The sequence below is a fragment of the Polyergus mexicanus genome, unplaced genomic scaffold (genome assembly GCF_030449975.1).
Source record: "Polyergus mexicanus isolate NDT 795.1 unplaced genomic scaffold, iyPolMexi1.0 SCAF_8, whole genome shotgun sequence".
NCBI lineage: Eukaryota > Metazoa > Arthropoda > Insecta > Hymenoptera > Formicidae > Polyergus > Polyergus mexicanus.
In genome coordinates this window covers 11,716,796-11,742,341 of record NW_027223328.1, presented here as the reverse complement: position 1 = coordinate 11,742,341, position 25,546 = coordinate 11,716,796, and the positions used below count along the sequence as shown (strand labels likewise).

Here is a 25,546-nt window from a genome sequence, read left to right as displayed (position 1 = left end):
AGCAAGTTGCACATCAACAAGCGCAACAGCAAGTCGTCCAACAACATACTCAACAACAAGTAGTGCAATCTGTTCAACAGCAACAACAAGTCGCTCAGGCTCAAGTACAGCAGCAGCAGCAGCAGCAAGTACAACAAGTAGTACAACAGGTAATACAGCAGCAACAGCAACCACCACCATCACAACAGCAACAACAGCAGCAGCCACAACAACAGCAACAGATGCAACAATCTTCTGCTCCATCATCGACAGTTGCGACTTGGAGCACAACAGTTGCCACTCCTAGCAACGTTCAGGTAATGCACTTTTCAACTCTCTTCCCCTCTCTCTCTCTCTCTCTCTCTCTCTCTCTCTCTCTCTCTCTCTCTCTCTCTCTCTCTCTCTCTCTCTCTCTCTCTCCCTCTCCCTCTTTGTGTGTGTGCGCGCGTGAGTGTGTACTGTATGTGTATTGAGTTACGTACACCCTCATACACATGCGCGCGCGTACACACACACACACACACACACACATATATATATATATATAATTAGTTTAATTATATGTAATACATAATTTTTTATAGGTTCTCGGCATAAGTGCATTAGGAAGAAGTATAACAGGAAATACCAATGTTATTACCACAAAAGATGGTCAGAAGATCGACGTGCAAACATTATCTACTCTAACAAGGCCACCGGAAACGATAGACGGTGACATTAAAGTAACAAATATCGATGCAAGTCAACTAACCAGTGGACAAGTAATACATATCCCTGCTGCACAGTCGGCTCAATCTACAGTGCAACCTATTACGATTACAGGTAAGCTAATCAATGCATGCACTCATTTAGATTATTAGCATAATTAGAAAATATTTCTTTCGAGAGATATTTTCGATACTATACATTATTTTTATTTCTAAAATGTTTTTTCTTCCTGCTATTATTATATATAAACTGTTATAATTTATGATTTTACATGATTGATCTTGGTTTGTATAGGAGCGCAAGGACAACAATTAACGCTTATTCCTGCATCTGCATTAGCGAATTTAACTGCGCAACAAGGTAACATGATGAGGAGCGTAAGCAATGGAAGCATAATGCAAATTCAGCCAGCCGCTGGAATAAACGCAACCAATTTTTTACAATCGATACCTGTACAAAATATCCCAGGTTTAGGCAATGTACAAGTAATACCAGCAAGCGCATTACAACCCGTACCAACCGCTACAGTTCAAACGTTACCCGCTACCACGGCTACGCCTATTGTTGCGGCTGCACCAACCGTACAACTCGATTCGAACGATCCTACCAAATGGCAGATTCTCCAAACTCTTCAATCGAACGGAACTTTGACAACATCTGCTACCCCTATATCTCACCAACATCAAGTATCCAACGCGGCAAATTCCAATACCGACACCGACACTAACAAGCAGCATCGTAGAAGAGTTGCGTGTACATGTCCCAATTGCGGCGACGGAGACAGGTAAACTTTTTCTATAAAACTTTCCATTTATATATCGAATATTACAAATGTTTATTTGTAATACTACTAATATAATGTCGCACATTCATACGATATACAAAATATTCCTCCTGCCCTCCTTAATTAATCCATATTTCTCTGTAGAAATAGAGATATGAGTAGAAAGCGGCAACATATATGCCACATTGCCGGCTGCAATAAAGTATATGGTAAAACAAGCCATTTGCGTGCTCACTTACGTTGGCATACCGGCGAACGACCATTCGTCTGCAGTTGGATATTTTGCGGTAAAAAATTTACCAGATCCGATGAACTTCAAAGGCATCGTAGAACTCACACTGGCGAAAAACGCTTTCAATGTCCAGAATGTACTAAGAAATTTATGCGATCTGATCATTTAACGAAACACATTAAAACACACACGAAGATACGGAGCACAGTAAGTGTAATTCATACGAAATATATGTGTTTTATATATAACATTTCATCAAACAGATGCAATGTAACAAATATCAAATTTTAGGAAGCTGCTACTTCGACACAGGAAGGCTCTTCTGACAGCCAATCTTCCACCGAGCAAAAAATTATTATAGCAGTGCATAAGGAGACGGAACAGTCTGAAATTGTTATCTCAGAACAAATGGAAAGCATGAAAACCGAATCAACGAATCACATAACAAATGAATAAAAATTCAATCATATGCTGGATAATATCGATATCACTGATAATATAATACAGATCAATCTGCTGTTGCTAATGACGATAATGGCGATGATAATGCATGATTCCAGGATCTTTATCTTATCCAAGATTCATAATTTGAAAAAAAATATATATATATATATAAAGAATTAAAAAAATAAAAGAAAATCATATTTATTAGAGATGCTAAAGCTTGATATCGTCAATGATATCAAGCTGATTTTAATGTCTGAAATTTTAGAAAAGAGTTGGATTAACATTGTTATGTGTATGCGTATATGTACAAGAGCATTATATAAATTATTGGTACTGTATTGTGGTCAGAGACAAATATCATGGCCCGGAGTTCATTTGCTCTATATAAGAATAATATGGTACAGTAATGAATTTATAAGTATAATAACAATATCTAACATACAATTTATTTTTTTATTGCCATCACGTGTGTATATGTAAATATATATATGTATGTATGTATATATAATGTAAATCAATGTATATAGTTTTGCACGAGAAAGTTTTACATTTGTAAACATTTTTTGATATTATAAAAAATGCAAGTATATTTAGCTTTTTTCTTCTTTAATTAATCGAATTGCTTTAAACCAAGCATCCGCTTCGTAATATTTCGCGAACTGAAAATACAGATTTAATCTTGAAAGATATTTGTCCGAATTCGAGTTGACATTTGTGTATGTAGATCATAAGTAGTGTAGACGTTTAAAATAAAGTTCTTGCAATAGTATAATGCAACATAAATAACACAATCGGTTAAAATTTAATGGAATTACATGGCCCCGGGTACCATGTACAAATTCCTGTTAAGAGATATGAAATTTAAATTGTGGAACTTTTGTCATATTCGAAACAGATAATGATCTCTCTTATTGATATTCTTTTATTTTAATGTCAAGCCTATTACCAGGTGCAGAGTAGATACAGTCCAAGAATAAGAAAATACTTGTCTATAGTTAAACTCGAATTCCGATAGTTTCTCTAATATAGCCACTGTCCACATCATTTCAGAATTGTGATTCAAATGGATACTCTGCACCATCATACATTATATTTATGGAATTTTTGCTGGAGAAATAAACTAGCTACGGATGTATCAGAAAATCCAGAAATGGAAATATATATAATTATTTTCGGAAAAAAAAAAATTTATATATATATGTATATATAGTACGTTTACTATTCGTACGTTTACCGATATAATAATAAAAATGTTGGAAAAATTATACATCACGTTTTATTAGAGATTTCTTTCTTTATTGACGAATAAATATATCCTATAATATTCTACTGATAAATTTATACAGATCTCGCTAGAAAGCATGTATAAACATCGTTAAACTCTATACTCTATACCTTTTTTTTTTTTTTTTATTTCATACGTATATAACGATCGAGAAAATTATTCCATTTTTTTATATTATCAACATATATCGCTATTTATAGTTAACACATTGAAAAATATGAGAAACAGAAAGAGAATACACTAATGTTTAAATAAAAAATACGTTTCTTTATAAAAATAACTTAATATTGTGTCAACGCTACTTTAAACATCGCTATTACTAGAACGGTAATATTCGTTTTTTCATTAATTGAAACCGCATATTTCGTATATTTATTTTATGATTGAGTCGACTGTTATTCTCAAATAACAATGTGACATATTGTAATAAATATTTCTTTTCGATCGACATGTTTTCCATCATACACCATGGAACAAAGTAATTTTGAAAAGTTTTACCCTGAACTCGCGAACGATTTTATATTTTCGCAATTAATCCTTTGCTTCGTAAAGTGGATATTTAATTTTTACATAATTTTTATTCGTTTTGGATCTATATTTTGCATTTACATGCAAAACTTGCGCGAGTTTTATCTAATATGGGGTTCTGTATAAGTGAAAAGAATCTTTTTCTTCTTTCTAAAAACACGAATCCATTATTAAATTACGATTTATCATATGGATATATGATAATCGTCGTATTAACTAATATATGAATATTGGTATTCTTGTTCCGAACTTATTAAAAGAAAAATTGTAGCGATGGTAACCTTGCATATGTAAAACTCTCAATTTTATTTTGGCGTTTAAATTTTTTTAGTATTTAAATGTTCTCAAAATAGGTAATAATTTTTATATCTAGGACAGGAAAAAGAATAACTGCTATGCAAAGCGTAAAATTTAAATAAACGCTCACATTATATCGCGATATTTTTATGTAGATGCATTCTACTATGTAGATGCATACAGGATATTTGTGTGTGTGTGTGTCGCTTATATATAGATAATTGTAAAGATGCTCAGTTTCAAATATATATACGCGATAATGCTTCGGCCAAAAGATTTTGATCGACCTCTAACGCTATATATATATATCATATCTCTTATCTGTTTATATAATATGTAACTTTATCAATCGCTGCAAACTACAATAAATGTAAGAATTCTTCTCTTCACGAGAGAAAGAGAGTGCGCATATTCATTTTTAATTATTTGTTGTATAGAAATATGTAAATATATACTGCTTATTTTTTTGCTGCATTTTATTCACGTCGTATCGTATGTATTGTAAAAATCAGTTTTATGAGAAGTTGTGTATCGGTTTTACGTATTAAGAAAATTGAACGAATCTATTTGTTATACATTTGCATCTTTATTTGTCGAAACTCAAATAGAAACTGTCAAGTTATATATACATATTATGACAGTCAAACTTAAATAGAGAAGGTAATTATGATTGTCAATATACTCTTTTCTTTTTATATTTTTCACAATTTTTTAGAGTATGTACAGAGTAAAGAAATAGAAAGAACAAAATAATATATAATTCCGTTTTATATTAATTCCAGCAGCTTTTTAAAGCACTCTGTCAAACTTATTGATTCGTATGATATTTTGATGTGAATATTGTATAAGTGTACTTCTACAGAGAATGAGAAAGAGCAGTATTTCTACTCTCTCTGACATAATATATAAGCGCTTCTTTATTTAAAAAATTCACGATATCTGTATACCGCACTTCATTTATCATTTGAATTTATTAACTTGTCTCTAAATTGCAAATTTTTTAATTTATTTGTACAAGTCATATCGTAGGTTATCGATTTTACTGAGCCTTGCGCGCGTGGCTATGTAAAAATTATATTTTTATATAAGTATCACATACATAACATATATATCTTCTGTGTAGATCTGTTTTGAGTTTATTTGAATCAACGCTACTCAAAATGAAACTGCCCATGCATAAGCAATGCAATGCCTAATAAATAGAATCACACATAGGCTGCTCCTCCAGTGTTTTATCGGAATTAGATTATAAAGTGAAAGTCCCTCTTTTTCTTTTACCTGAGACATAATAGCACATACAATTTGTCAATGCCTGGCACATTCCAAGAATTATTTAATTAAATTATATTTACAGACACTGAACCACATACAAATCACTGAATTACTAAAAATTATAAGGCATTGCAGTATTAAATTTAATTTTAATGCAACAGACTGAAATATATACCAATGTAATTTGGTCTGTGAGTTTGTTATTTTAGTTCTAATGTCTATTCGTTATATAATTTGTAAAATGTGAAACAAAATTATTTTTTAAACTTTTAAGAATTTTATAGCGAGATAATATCAATTAATTAAGTGTGATAATGGTTTAAAATATATTAGCAATAAATATATTAAGAGATATCTATAAAAAAATACATATATGCCTTATTAAGAGCAACAAAGTGTCAGAAAAAATATTACAGTGTGTTGAAAATGATATGGAAATTATTAAATTACAAAATAGGATAATAAAAAGAAAAATATTGCTCTTAAATCTCACTTGAACAAGAACTCAGAGCTCTCTACTCTGACGAAGTAGACGATGAAGAAGATGATGTCCGGCTGATTGGTTGTCCTGTTCGGTTTGCTTCATTTGCTGCCCTGTAAAATATAAGTAAATATTGACAAAAACACACACACACACACACACATACACGCACACACACACGCACGCACGCACTCACGCACACACATACAAGCGTACAGTTATCTTGGAAGAATCGGTATTTATTTATTTATGCAGCTTCTCGTCTCTTTTTTTCCTTTTCTATATAATTAATTATTGAGAATTATAATAATTTATCAAAAGTATATATATACAAAGATTATAATTTCTTTATATAAATAGAACAGGAAAAAAAAGTAATAGGAAATTGAACAAATAAATACCGTTTAAAATTCTCCTAAGACAACTGTAATATTTTTCTACTTTAAAAAGCTAAATATCCAATGAATAAATTTGTATTACAGTAGAGGCCCGATAATTTTTTTAATATAGAACGAGAGGAATGAAAAATTTTTGGAAAGGAATAATTACAAGATGCCCCTACATGTCTCTATTTACATCTCGAGCATATGATTGAGATATGGTTGAGCATAGGCTATCCCATGATTGACCCATTATGACATGGAGGGAATACAACATTAATGTTGTAAAAATGTGTGTGTAGGAGTAGAAAAGTTATTCAAGGCATACTTATTGGGACTCTACTATAAGTGGGCAAAATGATGACTTGCATTAGATATTGATCCATAATTTCTTATCAAATATTGATATTACATATCAATACAAGATATATTATTTTTGCCTCAAGTAATATCTGGCTGAAAAGAAAAAATACTCACAATACTGAAAATTGATTACATCGGTTCTAAAAAGTAGAAATTTATATATGTTTCATTTAAGAAGTTACCTAAATAAGGCGGCAAAACTGGATCCAGCTAAAGCAGATCCAGCCAAGTTGGGTCCGGTATCTTGGTTCGCTTCACCCAAGTTCTGATCTCCTAAATTTTGTCTACAAATGGGACAAGTTCCATGCTAGGAAATGTAAACAAAAATGGAAGAAAAAGATTCAATTATCAAAGTTTTTGTATTTAAATGTTAACACACATATGTGTATGTGTTTACGCGCGCACGCGTTATTAATAAAATTAGGAATCTTACTAGTTCCAACCAGGGTATAATGCATGGTGCATGATAAACATGCTGACAAGCGAGCTGTCTAACAGGTTCTGATAGCTTGAAATCTTCCCAACAAACGGAACATTGTAGTTTACAATCTGCACAAAGTATAAAAAAAGAAAGATTATTCAATAACTAAGAAATTTGTAAAAAATAATTATGAATATAGGCGAAACAAATGTACTATTGTTGAAGAAAGTATGTTTCCGTATAAAAAAACTTAAAGTGCAAAAGATTAATATAGCTCTTAGAAAAAACATTTTCTTTAAGTCCTTATCAACTATTTGAGTTGTTATTTAATCTTCCAACAGTATATATATTGTACTCCTAAGATTAATAAGGGGGGGGGGGGGAAAGAAAAAAGAAAAAGAAAAAGGCGGAATATACAGGGTCGGCAATTTTAATCAATCAACTGAAATATTTCATAGCCTTTACAGTTAAATTTAAGACAAAAATGTTTCAGACAAAAGTTGTTTGGTGTTGAGAGGATTATCTGATGATAATTTTTATTTGACCTTGGATCAAAGTTCAAAAGATTATTTCAAGGTCAACTTTATTTTTTTAAATAAAACCCCCTATTTTTAATTGTATATTCTTATAACCCTTCTTAAGACCTTTTCAAAACACTATAATAAAGTATTTTTCATTGAGTATTTTTCGAGTTATTTTATATCTTAATCTGACATATTTTGGTATAAAAACTAAAATATCTCGTAAAATGTTTAATTTTCGATAATCTTACTGTAATACTTTTATGTACAAAATAATGAGACAAATCAATTGGTATAAAGAAAATAATTGTTTTTAAGAAAAAGTATGTACTTGTTTACAATGTATTTTTTTAAACAATAATTTGTGTTTTTTATATCAATTGATTTGTCTCATTATTTTGTACATAAAAGTATTACGGTAAGATTATCAAAAATTAAATATTTTACAAGACATTTTATTTTTTATATCAAAATATATCAGAGATTAAGATATAAAATAATTCAAAAAATACTTAATGAAAAAATACTTTATTATGGTGTTTTGAAAAGGTCCTCAAGAAAGGTTACAAGAATATACAATAAAAAATAGGGGGATTCATCTAAAAAAGATAAAGTTGACCTTGAAATAACACTTTGGACTTTAACTCAAGGTCAAATGACGATCACCATCAGATGTCTTCCTCAATACCAAATAACTTTTGTCTGAAACATATTTGTCTTAAACTTAAAAGTTCTGAAATATTTGAGTGGATTGATTAACATGACCCACTCTGTATATACATATATTGTAAAGTAGGTATCAATATGTATTAAATAATATATATTAAATATACTAACCAACTTGACTTTGCGATATAGCTGTTGTAGGTATCTCGTCGATCTGCTTGCGCGGTAAAGGTGGAGGTCCGGTACCGTCCATTTGATTCAATAATTGGGTAACAATAGCATCTAATCCATCACGACCCCAAACATAATCTCCAGGATTTCCCAAGAACAGTCTAATATTGAATCTATATTATTTTGTTTTATTTTAGTAACACTAAAGATTAAATAAAATTATTAATGACTTGTACTCCTATGGATAAATGAACTTTTTGAATATTTGTCTCGTTGACACTGTTGAACAAGTATAAAATAATGACAATTTGCACACAGTTTTTAAACTGATCCGCATACATATGATATACAATATATGTTAGAGACAAGAAGATTAAAATGTTATAAAAATATAAATTTTTCAAAAGAAAATTTGACAGTTACAATATGAAATATTTTATAACCAACATTTCCAAAATGGAATAAGTTATACTTATTTGATTTAGATATATCTCGGAAAAACATGTAATTAGCATGATGCAAGAACATTGATCTATCTGTTATCCGTGCTCATGAAATATGATGCCAATATCTACATGCTGTATAATTATATAGTTTAGAGTAATAAAGTGTCATATAAAATGGCTTACACAGATGGCTGTGCATCTTGTCCTACAGAGTTGCCTAGACTTGCTGCTCCAGAGAGATTGAAGATAAAATCTTGTATGAAATTCTCTATAGGTACCTGTAGGCTCTCTTGTCTTCTACGATTGCTATCACCAATAGAAAAAAAAAAAAAAAAAAAAAAAAAAGATAAATAAATAAATCAAAAAATCAATATTATTATCTTAATAATTGATATATTGTCATATAAGTGTAATGCCCTGGGTAACCCATCTTAAAACTGATTTATAAAAATCGTGTAATAATTGCAACAAACATTTCATACATACATTGTTGCCAACTTAGAATAAATATTCTTTTTTTTTTAAGTTTGTTTTAAAATTAATACTCCATGTACAATGAACGTTTTTTAAGGAAAACAATTTTAAACGCACAATAATAATAATAATAATAATAATAATAATAATAATAATAATAATAATAATAATAATAAAAATAATAATAAAAATAATAAAATAATAAGAATTAAAATTGGATATAAAATTTTATATTTTGGGATATACATAAACAAAATTATGTAAAATCTGTCATGCTAATATGAGATTTAAAGGTTATAATGGTTGATATACATTCCACATTTTACCATATCAAAAATAAAAAAGAGAAGGCACACACTCCATTTGTTCAAATTTAGTATCAAATATTTAAATGAGTAAAAAATACATTAATCATTTATAAATTATTTTTGAAAATTTAAAATTGTATCGCTATATGTAATATCAATAGTGTCCAATGGCATGGAAAAAGACATGACATACCTGCTGGTACGACGCCCATCTTGAGGAGCACGAGGCCAATTAGACCTTCTTCTACTTCCAAGCACATAATTTCTGTTGCCTGCACCCGACTGTTGATTGGTACTTGATTGCTGATTGGTATATGTATTTGAAAGCCCCATTATCATTTCTATTATGTCACGATCACGTTCAGAGCGCTGTGAAGAAGACTGTGTCAAGCAGATGGTGTTAATAATAATTATACATATTTTAATAGTTATGTATTAATTTTTAACTAAATTAAATTACTCACGTTGTATCCTATGATATCGACATCTACATCGCTCAGATCTTCGCTATTCACATCCATACCTGAACTACCTTCATTGCTGCTACTTTCCAGCTCTTCGATAAAACCACATGCGCATCGCGGACATGTGTAATTCTAATTAAAAATTAAATATCAATCATGCAAATCAATCTGGTGTGTTGTCTTAAGTTGCAAGATTAACAGACTTATTTTTTGAATACATTATATATATATATATATACACATTTATATCCATCGGATGCTAAATTTCAAACGTAACAGGCCGAATATCTCAATAACTAAATGAAATATCGAAGTCCAGTTCTTTTTAATGTGTCCATCCAAAGTCAAATGCTTTTTATTAAAATTTATCCGCCTCGAAATAATACAACCTAAAATAACCAGACCTCGAGATTTCATTTAGTTATCGAGATATTCGGCCTGTTATGTTTGAAATTTAACATCCTGTATATACATATATTTATATGTAAGTTAAATAATTGTAAATTTAAACATGTACAAAATAATGTATATTCTGTCGTATTAGTATATTTTCACATAGAAATAGTAGTAGTAACAATAATAACAAGAACATAAAATAGCTATATTTCATTTGATTATCTTAGAAAAAGATTGGAAAAGGGAGAAATAGAGTAAGTTTTTTAAACTCACTCTCTCTCCCTCTCTCTCTTTGAAGTCGTGAAATGATGTAATGTCCCATTTTTAATGCAAAAAATGTAAAAAAAAATATAACAGAATTGGCGCGCGCGCGCGCGCACCACTCACATCCACACACATACATACATACACGCGCGCGCGCACACATACAAATATAATTTTGTATTCAGTATATTAAGATGCAAATTTTGCATACATTTTTTATTTAATTGATATATGACATTTTTGCATCTTAATAATTCTATATATAGATTACACAATTTAATCAATCAGATCATACAAATATACATTTAACTGAAACTGAAAATCCATTTGCAAACAAATGTACATATGCCTGGAATAGCTTAAAGATAAATCAAAGTACGTTATTTTTCATCCAAACGGCAAGTTTTGATCGTGAAAAACGATCGTAAGAATGAACGCGTTATACTCTTTAGAAAAGAATCATTCGTAAGACTATCGCGAATAGGATTCGTTCCATATAATGTCAAAATTTCGGACATTATACAAAAAAAAAGGGGGGGGGGAGGGGGAAATGCGCAATCAGAGCACGCGATAGTATTGATTTGTTGTTTGACGTAAAAGATCGAAAGATAGATCAAAGTATTGTTTTTCGTAAGAACATCGGGTGGGAGAGACGAATTTTCCGCACATGACATCGTAATGACAGTTTCTCGGAACGAACATCCTTTTTACAATGCTTTTACAAGCTTACACGCGCCAAAACAACACAACTAGTAGATAATCGTTACAAAAGACGTTGCAAAGTACTTACTGGTAATAAACGCTCAATTTCGACACTGCATTTGTGGCAAAAAAATCGGGACATCGGACTCCCGTCCACAACGGCCTCCGCCATGTTTAACGTGTCCCTCACCTTCTCTAGTTATCAGTAGTCGTACTGTCGTAATTACGGTTGAATTGGTCCGACTCGACTCAAATCGACTCGATTCGATTCGACTCGTTTCGACTCGTTTCGATTCGACTCGATTCGATTCGGACTCGGCTTGATTCGGGGTACATTCCACTTGAGTTGCGTTCAAATATCTATTCATTGGTTGAATAACGTTTCATTGACCAATAAAAGATGGGCTCCTCTTGATGCTATTCTTGCTTCGAGGCGCAAGTTCTTTTTCATCCTAATTGGTTCATTAAACGCTTCAAAGTGAAAATAGAGGCTACGATCGGGAAGACGCTAGAAATGCTTCGAAGCATTTCATTAACCAATCAGAATAAAGAAATCTTTACTCTTCTTGTCCTGATTGGTCAATCAAACGCTTCGAAGCATTTCTAGCATTTTCCCGATCACAGTCAGAATCATGAGTCTAGTTTCCACCGAAGTCGTCAATCCGATTCTGTTTTGGTGCGCATCGAATTTAACCATAGACATATAGAATGTACTGAGCGTTTTGCGATAGACAAATACGTGCTCGCTGTAGAGGGAGAGGTACTATATGGGAGGCCTATTTTATCTCTTTTCCTAGCATCTCATTGGTGATTTTGTCTCCCTCCATATAGAAAATCACCAATGAGGTGCTAGAAAAAGAGACAAAATAGGCCTCCCATATAGTATCTCTCTCTCTCTTTATAGCAAGCGCACGTTTGTCTATCTCATAATACTCAATTCAGTCTATATATCTATGAATTTAACGTACTGTTTCCACTGAAAGTAGAATAGAAGCGAGAAAGATTGATATTTCAGTAGAGCCACCTTAACTTTTGCTTGTAAATGTAAATAAACATAATCCTTGACAATTTTTTTGTTAATTTTCCATTTTGATAATTAATACGAACAAACGGTAACTGTTACGAATATCGATATATAGATTATATATCGATTATATATTGATAGTTAGGAAATAATGAAAAGTAAAAGTTGGCATCATCTACTCTCAACCGTTTCCATCAACTAAATTTCGTGTCAATTCGTTGTCACTCCGATAAAGCTTGTAGATCGATTAAGTGGGAGTGAAATGAACGCAGTCAATCGTGTTTCCATCGGCTTAAATTTGATTCTACGCCGCATTAGATGCGAATTAATAATACTTCGGTGGAAACTAGACCATGGTGCGAACCCATGTAGCGGAATAGCGTTAAGCCCGTATCAGACTACATATTGAAGATTGAAATTTGGCCAATCAGGATAAAAGAAACTAAAATTTCCTTGTCCCGATTGATCAAATTTCAATCTCAATACGTAGTCTGATACGGGCATAGTCTGAGGTTAACGCGACGCATGACGCGATGCGTGACTCTCTCAGTGAGAACTTCCCCTAACAAAAAACGCCATTTCTTGAACTGCCGTCGCGTCGCGTCGTGACGCAACGCGTGACGCGCTCAGTGGCAACGAACCCTTACTAAGCGTTTTCTCTGCTGAACGCAGCCAATGGATGCGTTCAGGATGAGACACAACTGTTGAGTAATAATTGAACGTGATTGGTTCTTACTTCTAGAACCAACAAATCAACATCGAGTGTTGAGAAGACGGTGCTCAACAATTGTGTTTTCTAAACGCGCCCAATGAGTACCGTGAGCCGTGAGCTGCAGCATCCATTAGGCGTGATTACAAAGGAAACAAAAATTCTGGCTGTAGCAGAAATTGCAGGAAATTGAAAAAAAGCGAAAGACGTATTATTATGTTCCATGCAAATGGGGAAATCTGTAAAGTAGCCAAGCATAAGACACATTGAAAAAGACACAAAGCGAAGATGGCTGCGAAGCGCGATGATATAAAGCAAGTGCCGTGGTTTTCTCTGTAAGTATTAATTTCCAAATAATTTTCTCGATGATAGTACGGTGAATGACGAAAAGTAACCGATAATAATTCTCGCTTGTTGATATCACAAGAACGGAATGGCATGATGTGTATAAACAAATTTACTCTAATGATGTGATTGAGCAAACGAAAGCATATGAAGCACTTTTAGCATGGAAAGCCAGGTACAATTGGTGATTACGCATTTAATTCACTGATGAGACCCATTTTAAACAATATTGAAAGATTTCTTTTTCAGGATGCCGAAATTACCAGTGGGTGTGGACTGTACCTTATCAATTTTGCAAGTGTGCCTTCGTGATCGTGAATGGATGTCTAAGATTGACAGTGGCGAGCTGCCAATGTACTGCGAGAATGATTTGAGTTTAATGTACTCGACTATCATTATGAGATTCTTGAATCATTTTTGCAATATAGGGCACACGAAACAGACATCCCTATTTCAAATTGCCAAGCAACTCAGAATTCCAGAGTGGATAGTGAATTTAAGGCATCAAGCTGCTCACGGATATGAATTACCTTCTATTGGAGTATTAAGGATAGCGATTAATATATTACTCCATTGGTTACATGTATGTTTATCTCTATTTCGAATATCATATGTTGCATATAGTAATACGTGTACTTTCAAAATATTGCTTTTAAAGGATGAATATTGGGCAGTAGAAGCATGTGCGATAGAAAAATGTTATATAGAAGAAGTTAATATGTTAGAAGAAAAAAATCTCGAAGAGATACAGGCCTTTACAGAGTTAATTGAACTTTGGACAGCTATTAGTTTATATATTGATGCTGGTTATAAATTAGTGTCAAATTTACCAGAGGTACAATTACAGTATGTATATTTTTGTTGGAAACTAAATATTAATTTATTGTCATAACTTTTTTCTTTTTCTTTGGACAATAATTCCATAATGCATAGAATTCAATTATATATATATATATATATATATAGATGAGACTTTATCTCTCAATTTATTTTTTAATATTAAATTAGGGAAATATTGCAAGATTTACGGACGTATATGTTATCCCAGTATTGTGGTAAAACTTTACAAAATGACGAGAACGAATATATATCCATTCATGGAAAAACTATAAAGATTGATAAGGAATATAATTTAAAAGCTGCGCAAGCTCTACTTTTGTCTGAAATATCTATGCATTTGACTGAAAATAAATCTTTAATCACGATTTATAAGAAGAGTGACATAATTTGCAATGTGTTGCTAAAGAATGAAGCTTTTCTACCAAATTCAGATGTTATGCAAGTTTTTCAACAAAAAGGAAGAAAGAATATTGATTTGAAAAGAAAGATTTTGCCGCCCGGTATGCTTCGATTTTGGAAAGATATCATTTTCTTGCTGCATAACAAAAAGATATTAGACATACTGATGTTTAAACTGCTCGGCATTATAAATGAAGAACAAGAAAGTAAGGAAAAAAAAATTCTCGCTACCTTATGGATAAGCTCTGTTGCCTACAGTTTTATTCAACTAGATCTGGCCCAAGATATTGCTCGTATCATGGAATATAAACTGACAAAGGAGGGCACAAAAGTAGCTGCAAAGTCAGCTCTAAATCAGCATCTCAAAGAGCTTGTACATCATAGTCATCCATATTTACGCAATGTTTTGTGGTTGAATATATCGAGCACTATACCGCATTTTCTTATTGATATAAATTTTTTATCAAAACTTTTATTACACGTAAATGAATTCTCTGCAAGATTGATAGAACCAATTTTAAAATTTGTTTCACCGAGAATAAATGTGCAGGCAAAAAAACATTTATTAAATTTATTTAAAATTTATGCACTCCAAAAGTATAATGATGAAGACAGCAAGAATGATATCTATGGACAGAAAATATTTACCGTTGAAGATTTTGTAAGTTTAACAAGAAATAAAATAAAAGTACACAAGAAAGAGGGTGCAACTAAAAAGAAAACTGCTTACTTATTAATGGATCAAATAATCCGCAATTTACATTGGAAGCCAGCATCCGGTATGTTTATATAAGAATAATTTTTTCTATGAACTAATTTGGAAGGGAGATATCAATAATATTAAATATTTTATCTTGTTTCTAGACACTCTTCTCTCTTATCAATGGTTCGAGTGCCCCATTGGATTACTACCATGGCAGATTGATTCGTTAAAAAGTTTAGAACCACTTGAAGTAAATCCATTAAAACACTCAGTTTCAATCCTGGACTCGCAAATAATTGCCGGCGTTATAAATCGTAAAAATTTGAAAATGAAAAGCCGTGTCAAGTGGGAAAATATATTGCGAAAAAAAAGGAGGATAGAGAAAAAACGTGATAAGAGTATCGCAGATGTTATAATGACTAAAGCATTAGAAATTGTCAAAAAAGCAGACACAATGTGAACGCGTAAACATTTTATATTAGAATATTATCGTTTATCACAAATTGTTTGCATTCCAACAAATGTATAAGTTAATGTATATACTTATAATAAAATTGATTAAAAAATAAATCCATCCCTTTGTAGAACATGCCTGTATTATAAATATATAAATGTAAAGATTGATAAATATCAAGTTTGCATTAAACATAAAAAATTATTTTATAATATATTGCAGAAGAGAGAGTTTCTCTCGCTATACATTCGAACATTTACCATTTACTATTGGCATCGTTATCTATAGTCACACTAGCGCATAAATATATCGTTCACTTATTTTCTTCTGTATGTGACATATATATATATATATATATATATAAAATTACCACATACACTATACATTTAAATATATTAAGTTAAATAGTTATTTTTTTTCTCTAAATATAAAAGTATTAAGTTTCTTTAGTATCACAACATCCAAGCACCATTACTTTAAATTAAGTATAGAAAATGAAATGTATCGTTTTTTTAAATTACCGTGCTAAGATATACATTTCTTCATATTTCACAACTTATCTTAACAGGATTAGATTTTTATACACACATAATTAACTATAAATTCAAATAATGCATATTCATATAATATGGTATGTATATATGTGTACCTGTATTTCTCTCTCTTCCTCTATTGTCTTTGGTTCTGAAAAATTACATTTTCGAGGAAAAAAAAAATTATATATATATATATATATATATATATATATATATATATATATAAACTGTATATGTATATGTACATATATAGTTATTTTTGACATTTGTGCTCGGCATTTTAGAAAGAATAATTAATTTGATCTGTTGTCTTTGTTTTTCTGAGCACTTCTTGCAAATTTTTGTTGGTTTCTAAGCCGAACATATTTAAGGGCACCCGAGACATCGTCGCTATTCTAGAATCAACATACGAAATAAGAACGATAGGTCAAAGAAAATGAATTTCGAATAATAAACATACAACAATATAAAAATTCCCTCTCTTACAATTGTATCACACAGGAGACTTACTTACCTTCCACCAGACACATTGTAAAGGAATCTCCAATAAGATGATCTCAAATTTTGTGGTTCTATTATAGCTGTATGAAAAAGTGTGGCCGTGCTAAAGCAATATAAAAAGATTACAAACCATTTTATTTCTGGTACTTTTTCATTTTCTGCTGCATTATTCCATAATAGCTAAAGGAAAGCAAAGTGATGTTACAAATGACTGGTTCATTATGAATTGATATTGATGGAAATTATATATAATGAAAGTAGTAGTAATAGTATTAGTAATAATAATAATAATAATAATAATAATAATAATAATAATAATAATAATACCTGTAATGCCTTCCACATGAAATATAAGGCCACAGTATTATTGGGATATGCCATAAATGTTATGCTTGCGACAAGTCCAGCAGGAATAGCATAAGTGCATGAATCTTTATGGAAGATTCTTCTCAACAAGCATGACATCAGCTATGTACAAAGAAAAGAGAAAAGCGAAAATAATTACTCGTGAAAGATATTTGTTAGAATTTGTTACTAATATTATTTGATATTTTCCATGTGTTACATAGAAGTACATCAGAGCAAAGCATATACCCTATAAAGACCAGCAAATCCTCCAAGGAATATAGCCAGATTTAGATTTCCTCTTTGAAAAATGATCATTTTTAATAACTTTGGCTTTTGAAATAATGTTTTGAATTGAAAGATTAATTTAAGCGCTATTTGGCCGCAAACAATGTAACTGAAGATTCTTGTACTATTCTTTGAACAGAAAGGTATAAAAGGTATAAAAAATAAATTTCGAGGTGTGTATATATACTTTAAAAATATTTCTATATCGTTGGTCTTACCATTAAAATGTAGTGTGCGCAGCTATAAGGATGCGGACATGAGACATGTTTACTCTGTGCTTTTAAGGTATTAATGATATATTTGTATGCTTCAAAAGATTTTTGTAGAACATTAAATCTAGAATTTTGAAAGCTTTTTTGTATATTTCTGTCGTTTTCTGCGCTGTCAATTTCGGTATTTTTGGAGGATGTTTCAAAATATAAATTTCTTCTTGTAAAACATTCAGCCCCTTCATATCGCCCAACGATTATCCTATTTTTTAAACACATATATAAAGTATGCTATAGAAAAACGATATAAAATGTATAGAAAAAAATGTAAATAGATAAAATAGAAATCTCGATACCTAAATATTTTATGTATTTGATCCTGCTTATTTATTTTTGAACGGAAAAAATATAGTAACACAGCTACGCTTACAGCAAAAATATAGACCTCTCCTTTTAGAATAGGCGAAAAATATCCTCTCCACACACCCATTCTGAAGAGCGTCTCTGTTGCCTGAAGGAAATTAATATTGAAAATATGCATTTGTTATCTGATTGTCGCAACGTCTACTTACAATATTTGATACATAGAGACACAATAATGTACGCCTAGAAGATCTTTCTATCACAATAGCAGATAAGCTAGATAAAAAGGACGGAAGAAAAGATACAGTTGGCAAATAGAAACGTCCCAATATTCGTCTGAAACAATTATCATATATCATATATTTTTCATTATTGCTCATATGTTAAATGCATGTGTATATGTGTGTGTGTATGTGTGTGTGTGTGGGCTATATAAATTAGATATATTAATTTCTATTTAATATACTTTATTATTATTATATACTATTATTATTATTAATCTATGCTATAACTTATAAAAGAAGATTACAAAGTGTACCCCCTTATTAAACATAAACGAAACATTCTGCATATATTAAATTCAACTATTTCACACACACAGACATTTTAAAAATTCATTAAACAGTATGTGTAATGTATATTTAATATTTCTCACCTTAACAAACAAATAAACAATGAGTAAGAAAAACCACTCCATGAAAGAAATGCTGTAGATTGAAGAATACCTAATATAAATTTTTTAATGTCTCTTTTTGATGGTATCTTTCTTTTCATTAAAAATGCAATCTGAAATGGCAAAAATAAAAGTCAGTATTAAGAAAGTAAAAATTTAATGAAATTTTAAACTAAAATTGTATTTATATTTTATCACACAAATTGCACATTGCAATAAAGAAGGAAAAAGATTGTCTCTGATATAAAAATATATCGACAGAATAATAATAATAATAATAATAATAATAATAATAATAATAATAATAATAATAATAATAAAAGTGTTAAAGAAAAGAAGCGCTGGATTATTCGTTCATAAATATTCGATAACCTAATCTATACATGCTGTAATTTTTCATTTTTCCTGAAAGTTAAATTAAAAGAACCAACGTTCAAACGGACAGTCAAGTCTGTCGCGCGCGCGATAACGAAATTTACAAAATTCATTTGTTTATAAATTTATCTACAAATTTTGTAACAGATACCAGTATAGAAATTTTACAGAATCCGCCAATACAGGAGTATATTATCCATATAATATGACTGTAGAGAAGAAGATTTTGCTTAATTATATAATTATCGCTTATCATATTGCTAACGATAAAGCGCCATTAATGCGCATAGACAAGCCTTATTATTGTAAACTTGCATATAATGTTGTTATAATATAATGCTGTTGTAAAAATAAAAGTTACACAAAAACACTCGAAAATGCTCGGTAAATTGATACTATGATAACGAGTGCAATGCAAATATCTAATATTCAATAGTAATGATCATCAATTAATAACGCGAAGAAAAACAAATGACGCATAGGTACAAAGTTGCATATTGCCTGTTATGAATAATTCTTTGGCGTGTCAAATGTTGCATAATTGTTTATGCTACAAAAATTATATAAGACAGATAAAAATCTCATAAATCTCTTTCGGATAATATATATATGAAATGAAAGATGTATAGCATATTTAATTACAATACTGAGAATATAAAGAAACAAGGAAAAAGAGATTCCGTTCGTTATTCCGTAGAGTTGTGAATCTCTCATATTCAATTTCTCATTTAGTGTATTAAAAGTATACGTGACAATTGATCCTTTGTTTCGACTGACATAAATTCATGTTAAATAACAAACAATCGCGATTAAAATATCACATTACGTTGTGACGGCCACATACAGCTTAAATGCGTCGAATATAGGACATGCGTATATTATATTATATAACGTGCGCGAAATTTGTGCATTCAGAAAGCACATATGTCCGCGTACGTCTGCACTATTGTAAGCTCATTATCACTCGTCGGACATTCCCCCATGCTCCATGCCTCGGTGCACGCGCATCAATGGGAGTGTAAACGCACTTGACATTACAATGTCTCGTCTCATTGTCAGTGTATCTGCTTAAAGAAATGGTGCCGTAAAACAGGCATAAATATGTTAATTATGAATGAATATAAGTGAAATATGCATCTTTGTATACTCGTGTCCGTTAAAGAGAATATATACTATATATGCATACGTGTGCGGATGTACATTTACATATATATATAAAATATAAAATGTTCGACTGTATATACATATACATATGTGTAAATATTCAAACGTAATGCAAATCGTTGAATATATTTATTCAATGATTAATTAAACGCGAAAACGGAACAAAAACAAATAAAGAATAATTTATAATTGTTTAATTATATAAAGATACACGCACATATGATATTCTGATGTAATAAGAATAAAATAACAATGAAATATGGTGATGCATTTACACTTGCACGTACTATGTAAACAGTAGTGTATATCTTGAAGGATTCCTGTAAAGTGTGCAAACCGAGACCAGTGCTCGCGCTAACGCAGGAGTCCGTCCATGGGTGAGCGTAATCCATGCAAGACGTATCAATCGATAATTTGCTGAGTCGCGCGGGCATCGTCACTCGTCGTCGCTGTTGTCGATCGACAACGGCGATAATGACAATAACACAATGACGATGACGGAATAATAATTCGTCAAGTGACGCGACAATTATCGGCGGTGCGTCGAATGGTATATTTATAAAAAATCTTTCTCTCTCTCTCTATTTCTCTCTGCTCTCCGTATCGCACCCGTATGCTAGCTAGCTCCAGTGTCACAATCAAAGATAAAGAGACGTCGTTGTGTTTTGCGTCAAGTCATGTGCAGCAAGCAACGAGATTAGATTCGACACGAGTTTCTAATAACAAATCGCATCTTGTTATTGTTCTATTTGTCGGCACGAAGAGATACGAGAAGCTCACTACATTGATTCGATCTTATCCGGTGTATCCTCTATTGCCAACGAGACCGAGAAAGAAACGAGGGAGAGAGAGAGAGAAGGGGCAAAAGACGGAAAGAAATGAAAAAAACAGAGAAGACACTTTCGCAACACTTCACAATAGCGCAAGTCAGCACAGGCTGAGATTCTCGGACGAACTTTAGCGAATACAAAGTCGATATGCACTGCAAGGTCACGCAAAGTAGAACGATCATAAACGGTTATTCAATACTCGCTTCCGTATTGAACGACCGTCAACGACTGACGGACGACGGACGACGGCATGACGGTTGACGGTTGACCGGCTGACAGCAGACCATGCAGATTACATAGACATAGTATATCTAGACCGAGCGTTCGCCTTTATTTAAGGAGTGAGGGTAAAGCAGGGAGCACACATTTTTGCATAAGCGCATAATCACAAGCATAAGAAAATTGATTGGTCTATTTTGTTATGCATAAGGAAATGGACCAATCAATTTCCTTATGTTCTGTGTTTTATAGGGTTTAATCGCTCTCAGAGCGATTAATGACGTCATCATATCGTCTCTGCCAATAAAAGGCTTGAATTCATAGTAAAATATAGTGATTAATTGAACCGGGTTGGGTTAACCCGTTCATTTGAAAACGCTATTAGGTTTTAGGTCGTCTTAAGATTCCATTCAATCAATGAAATGGCCGCATAGCATCTTAAGGCCGATATTACATTTGTCGTACAAACTTTTTAAGTATATTGATTGGTTGCAAAATAGAAACTTTCTTGAGTCTCTAGAAATTAGCTAATCAATCCGCTTAAAAAATTTGTCGTACGACAAATGTAATATCGACCTAAAGCCCGTATCGCACTACGTATTGAAGATTGAAATTTGACCAATCAAGATAAAAGGAACTAAAATTTTCTTGTCCTGATTGATTTTATTTTAATCTCAATGCATAGTCTGATCGTATTTGAGATAATCTTAAATATAAGAACGGATTATGAATACCGGCCTTATGAATTTGCATTAAAATTTCAAGAAATTTAAGAATTAATAAGTGCAAGAAATTAAATGTATTATATTTTTATTAAACACGGTATCTTCTACATCTACATAAAAAAAAAGAGATTATTTTCTCGTCAGCAATAGTTTAGGGCCCGAGCACATAAAAAAACTTAATCAGTAAGACTTAAGACTTAAGAATTTCAACCATACGGAATTTTCAGCGTTGCTTATGCTTCAATATGGCTGCCTTACTGTTCGGCCGTGATTGGTTAATTCGCTTACATCTTAAGTCTTATGCGACGTCTACAATAGAGATTTTAAGCCCTAAACCTTAAGAAATTGACCAATCACAGTCAAGTATGAAAAGAATACTCTGAAGAACTGACTATGAATACCGGCCTAACTTTTTTTATGTGCGATGGCCTTTATTTTCTTGGCCGTCGGGAGGAATGCGCGAGGGAGGAAAAGTATCTTATTATCTTGGCACCCAATTAAAAGTAGATAAAGCTCTATCTATATATAATATATCTATGATAAATATATATATATATATATATATATATATATATATATATATATATATATATATATATACTTATATAATTGATATAAAGTGCCGATGCAATTAAGCAAATTTGTTGTCAATTTTGCAAAATCGTGAGTAAAATATAATTACGAAAATATTCTTTTGATAAGTCTGAAAAATTTGTAAATGTTTTCTTCTTCTCAATATAAAGATTAGGTTCCGGTAAAATTCCCTAACAGCATATATGTCCAGAGGACATCCAGAAAACATCCAGAGGTTATCCAGAGGATGTTTAATATCCTCTGGATGTCCTCTATGGATGATACTCTCCGGATATCCTTCGGAGAAAGTGTGTTAGTAGGGTTTCTTCTCCGAGAAAAATTTAAATCCATGGCCGGTCTGGATAATTAATCAGAAATGCTCAAAAAAGTTTCGGAGCGACCAGTAAAATTTGGAGTAAAATTTCCCTCGGAGAGGACGTTTTGGAATTTAACCTAATAAAAGATTATACTTGAATAATTTTTTCTTCTATATTTAATATAAATTTTATTTGTTGACAGTTTAAATATTAATAATTTTTAAATACTAATAAGAAAAATTGCGGATGAAAAGTAATTGCAAAATGTAGATATATATAGCGGAAAGTAGGGTAAAACCGTGTACCTTTTTGGATTTGTCTTTCTACAAAAAATCAGAGAGTAAAAAAATTTTGGTGGTCATTAATAGTTTTTAATGGATTTTAAACTATGAGAAAATGAGGCTAGTTGCTGAGGAAAAATATTTGGTTACAGCATAACAAGATTTTTTGGAGAAGTCAAAATATCTGGTTTTGCCCTATTAGTAGGATAAAACCGGGTACCTATTTGAAATCATGTAAAACACTGTGCAATTACAGAATTTAGATTTATTTTAATCAAATATAAAGATATCAAATATACAATACAAGAATCAAATATACAATATAAAGATATATTCTATTGACAAAAATGACAAATAAAGATATCCTTTTGTTCGACATTGCTGTAGGATTTGCTTGTTTAATTTTTTAACTTTAGGGATTTCAAAAAGCTTTTTTTTAGTGATTTCTTTTTCTGAATAGTAGTTTTTTCGTTTCCAACTGCTTTTTGTAGGAAGACAAAGTTAGGCTAACAGTTCTCCTCTTTTCATTACATGAGATGTGTAAGTACCTGCTTTTACCCCAACATAAGGAAAGTAACAAACACGGCGGCTGTATATTTTGGTGTATAAAGTGATGATCAAAATTAAAACTAGAATTGTAACGAATATTAGGCAATTATTGGGTTTTCTGCCTATTCGGCAACGTTTTCCACCGAATATCGAATATTAGCCTACTACAATATATTCGGCCGAATACCGAATAGTTTTAAATATAAAACTGGAAGGAAATAGTGTAGCGTGTAGCTAATAGACTGTTATCATCTCAGCCGCGGATGCATAATTTTAACATGCTTGAGTATCTAATTTATTTATTTATATATGTAATAAAATTAAATTAAATAAAACACATTTATTGTTATATAATGTACTTATGCGGGGAGGCGTGGTCGGGAGTGCCGCGCATTTGCTGCATTGTTTTCGAATAGTCTATGTTGAGCCGTTGGCGCTAAAACCGTGCTTAATATTCGTCGAATATTCAGTTATTCGGTACATGACCTTATCTAATATTCGGTATTCGGTATTCGGACGAATGTACTATTCGTTGCATCTCTAATTAAAACATATATATGTGATGCATAGAATTATATGTAAATAGAAATTTGTGTGTCTTGAATTTTATCGCGATTTATAGATCATCTAAAGGGAGGCCTTAAATTATCTATTCGAAAGCCATGATGATATCGAACGGTACGGTAGAGAGGGATCGGTGACCGTCTTTGAGTTTTAATTGGGTACACAATAGGAAAATTTCCAAAGGCTGATAGGCTGTGATTAAACATATATAAGGATGTCCAAAAGTATCGTCGATACGCGTAGTAATGAGATCATCGTCAACGGAAAAAGGTATCGTCTATTACACTGCATCGATTACGATCGAAGGAGTAACATGTGACTGTTGCGTCAGTCAATTCATATCGTCGACATCATCTATACATACATATCATCGATATTTCGTTCGATGTATAGCGAAAACGTGTAAGTGTTTCAGTCTCATACTATACGGTATTTAGAGTCCGTTCTTATATTTAAGATCGTCTTAAGATCTCATTCAACCAATGAAATGGCATAGCATCGCATAGCATTTTAAGACCATACTTGAAATGATCTTAAATATAAGAACGGACTATGAATTAGTATGTATAATTAATATAATAATTATGTAATTAATCAAGGAAAAATCCACGCGTTTGAATTATTGTTGGTAAGATGTAATAGAGAATCTTGCGAGAAACCCACGCGATGCAATTTGCTGCAGAATTGTAGTCGAACTCTGTAATTGAATTCGCGGAATGCACAATTTTATTTCAATTTTTATCAATATATGAGAAGAGAGAAGATATGTACAGGGTGCTAAATTTCAAACGTAACGGACCGAATATCTCGATAACTAAATGAAATATCGAGGTCCAGTTTTTTTTTTACGCATCTATCCAAAGTCAAATTCTTTTTATCAAAATTTGTCGGCCTCGAAACAATACAATCTAAAACAAACTGGACTTTGATATTTCATTTAGTTATCGAGATATTCGGCCTATTATATTTGT

The 25,546-nt window shown here is 31.6% G+C and overlaps 4 protein-coding genes across 15 annotated transcripts; 2 read left to right on the top strand and 2 right to left on the bottom strand.

Moving 5' to 3' along the window:
• Window positions 1-5: 5 nt before the first annotated feature.
• Window positions 6-3,407, top strand: LOC138935327 (transcription factor Sp3; the record flags this gene model as incomplete). The annotated part of the gene is made up of 5 exons (XM_070299778.1): window positions 6-296; window positions 564-801; window positions 982-1,471; window positions 1,616-1,910; window positions 1,995-3,407. Coding segments are annotated over 5 exons (1,479 nt in total), but the record flags the coding sequence as incomplete, so codon positions are not given.
• Window positions 3,408-3,541: 134 nt separating this feature from the next.
• On the bottom strand, window positions 3,542-11,803 carry Iru (E3 ubiquitin-protein ligase Iruka). 5 transcript variants are annotated; one of them, XM_070300049.1, is made up of 9 exons: window positions 11,678-11,803; window positions 10,228-10,359; window positions 9,957-10,144; window positions 9,165-9,278; window positions 8,536-8,708; window positions 7,190-7,305; window positions 6,939-7,063; window positions 6,026-6,126; window positions 3,542-5,538 (listed from the first exon to the last, which is right to left on the bottom strand). In XM_070300049.1, the coding sequence occupies exons 1-8, from the start codon at window positions 11,759-11,761 to the stop codon at window positions 6,048-6,050; spliced, it is 1,011 nt and encodes a 336-aa protein (XP_070156150.1). In that variant the 5' UTR covers window positions 11,762-11,803; the 3' UTR covers window positions 3,542-5,538; window positions 6,026-6,047. The 5 variants fall into 5 exon arrangements, with proteins under 5 accessions (XP_070156150.1, XP_070156153.1, XP_070156148.1 ...); XM_070300052.1 differs by having other exon boundaries at window positions 3,543-5,538; window positions 9,165-9,287; window positions 9,957-10,132; window positions 11,678-11,802; XM_070300047.1 differs by having other exon boundaries at window positions 3,546-5,538; window positions 9,165-9,287; window positions 11,678-11,801.
• Window positions 11,804-12,870: 1,067 nt separating this feature from the next.
• On the top strand, window positions 12,871-16,135 carry LOC138935469 (uncharacterized). Of its 3 annotated transcripts, XM_070300063.1 has the most exons (7): window positions 12,874-12,969; window positions 13,356-13,657; window positions 13,750-13,842; window positions 13,917-14,250; window positions 14,326-14,513; window positions 14,676-15,685; window positions 15,771-16,134. In XM_070300063.1, exons 2-7 carry the CDS (start codon window positions 13,611-13,613, stop codon window positions 16,067-16,069), a joined length of 1,971 nt encoding a protein of 656 aa, XP_070156164.1. In that variant the 5' UTR covers window positions 12,874-12,969; window positions 13,356-13,610; the 3' UTR covers window positions 16,070-16,134. The 3 variants fall into 3 exon arrangements, with proteins under 3 accessions (XP_070156166.1, XP_070156164.1, XP_070156165.1); XM_070300065.1 differs by lacking the exon at window positions 13,750-13,842 and having other exon boundaries at window positions 12,871-12,969; window positions 15,771-16,135; XM_070300064.1 differs by lacking the exon at window positions 12,874-12,969 and having other exon boundaries at window positions 13,185-13,657.
• Window positions 16,067-21,651, bottom strand: LOC138935470 (transmembrane protein 135). 6 transcript variants are annotated; one of them, XR_011447247.1, is made up of 10 exons: window positions 20,805-21,648; window positions 18,961-19,091; window positions 18,515-18,641; window positions 18,299-18,453; window positions 17,952-18,204; window positions 17,695-17,862; window positions 17,428-17,568; window positions 17,114-17,280; window positions 16,825-16,994; window positions 16,067-16,794 (listed from the first exon to the last, which is right to left on the bottom strand). XR_011447247.1 is itself a non-coding variant. In XM_070300070.1 (9 exons), the coding sequence occupies exons 2-9, from the start codon at window positions 19,077-19,079 to the stop codon at window positions 16,880-16,882; spliced, it is 1,245 nt and encodes a 414-aa protein (XP_070156171.1). In that variant the 5' UTR covers window positions 19,080-19,091; window positions 21,551-21,651; the 3' UTR covers window positions 16,067-16,879. The 6 variants fall into 6 exon arrangements, 5 of the variants coding, with proteins under 5 accessions (XP_070156171.1, XP_070156167.1, XP_070156168.1 ...); XM_070300070.1 differs by having other exon boundaries at window positions 16,067-16,994; window positions 21,551-21,651; XM_070300066.1 differs by having other exon boundaries at window positions 16,067-16,994.
• Between the last annotated feature and the right edge of the window lie 3,895 nt (window positions 21,652-25,546).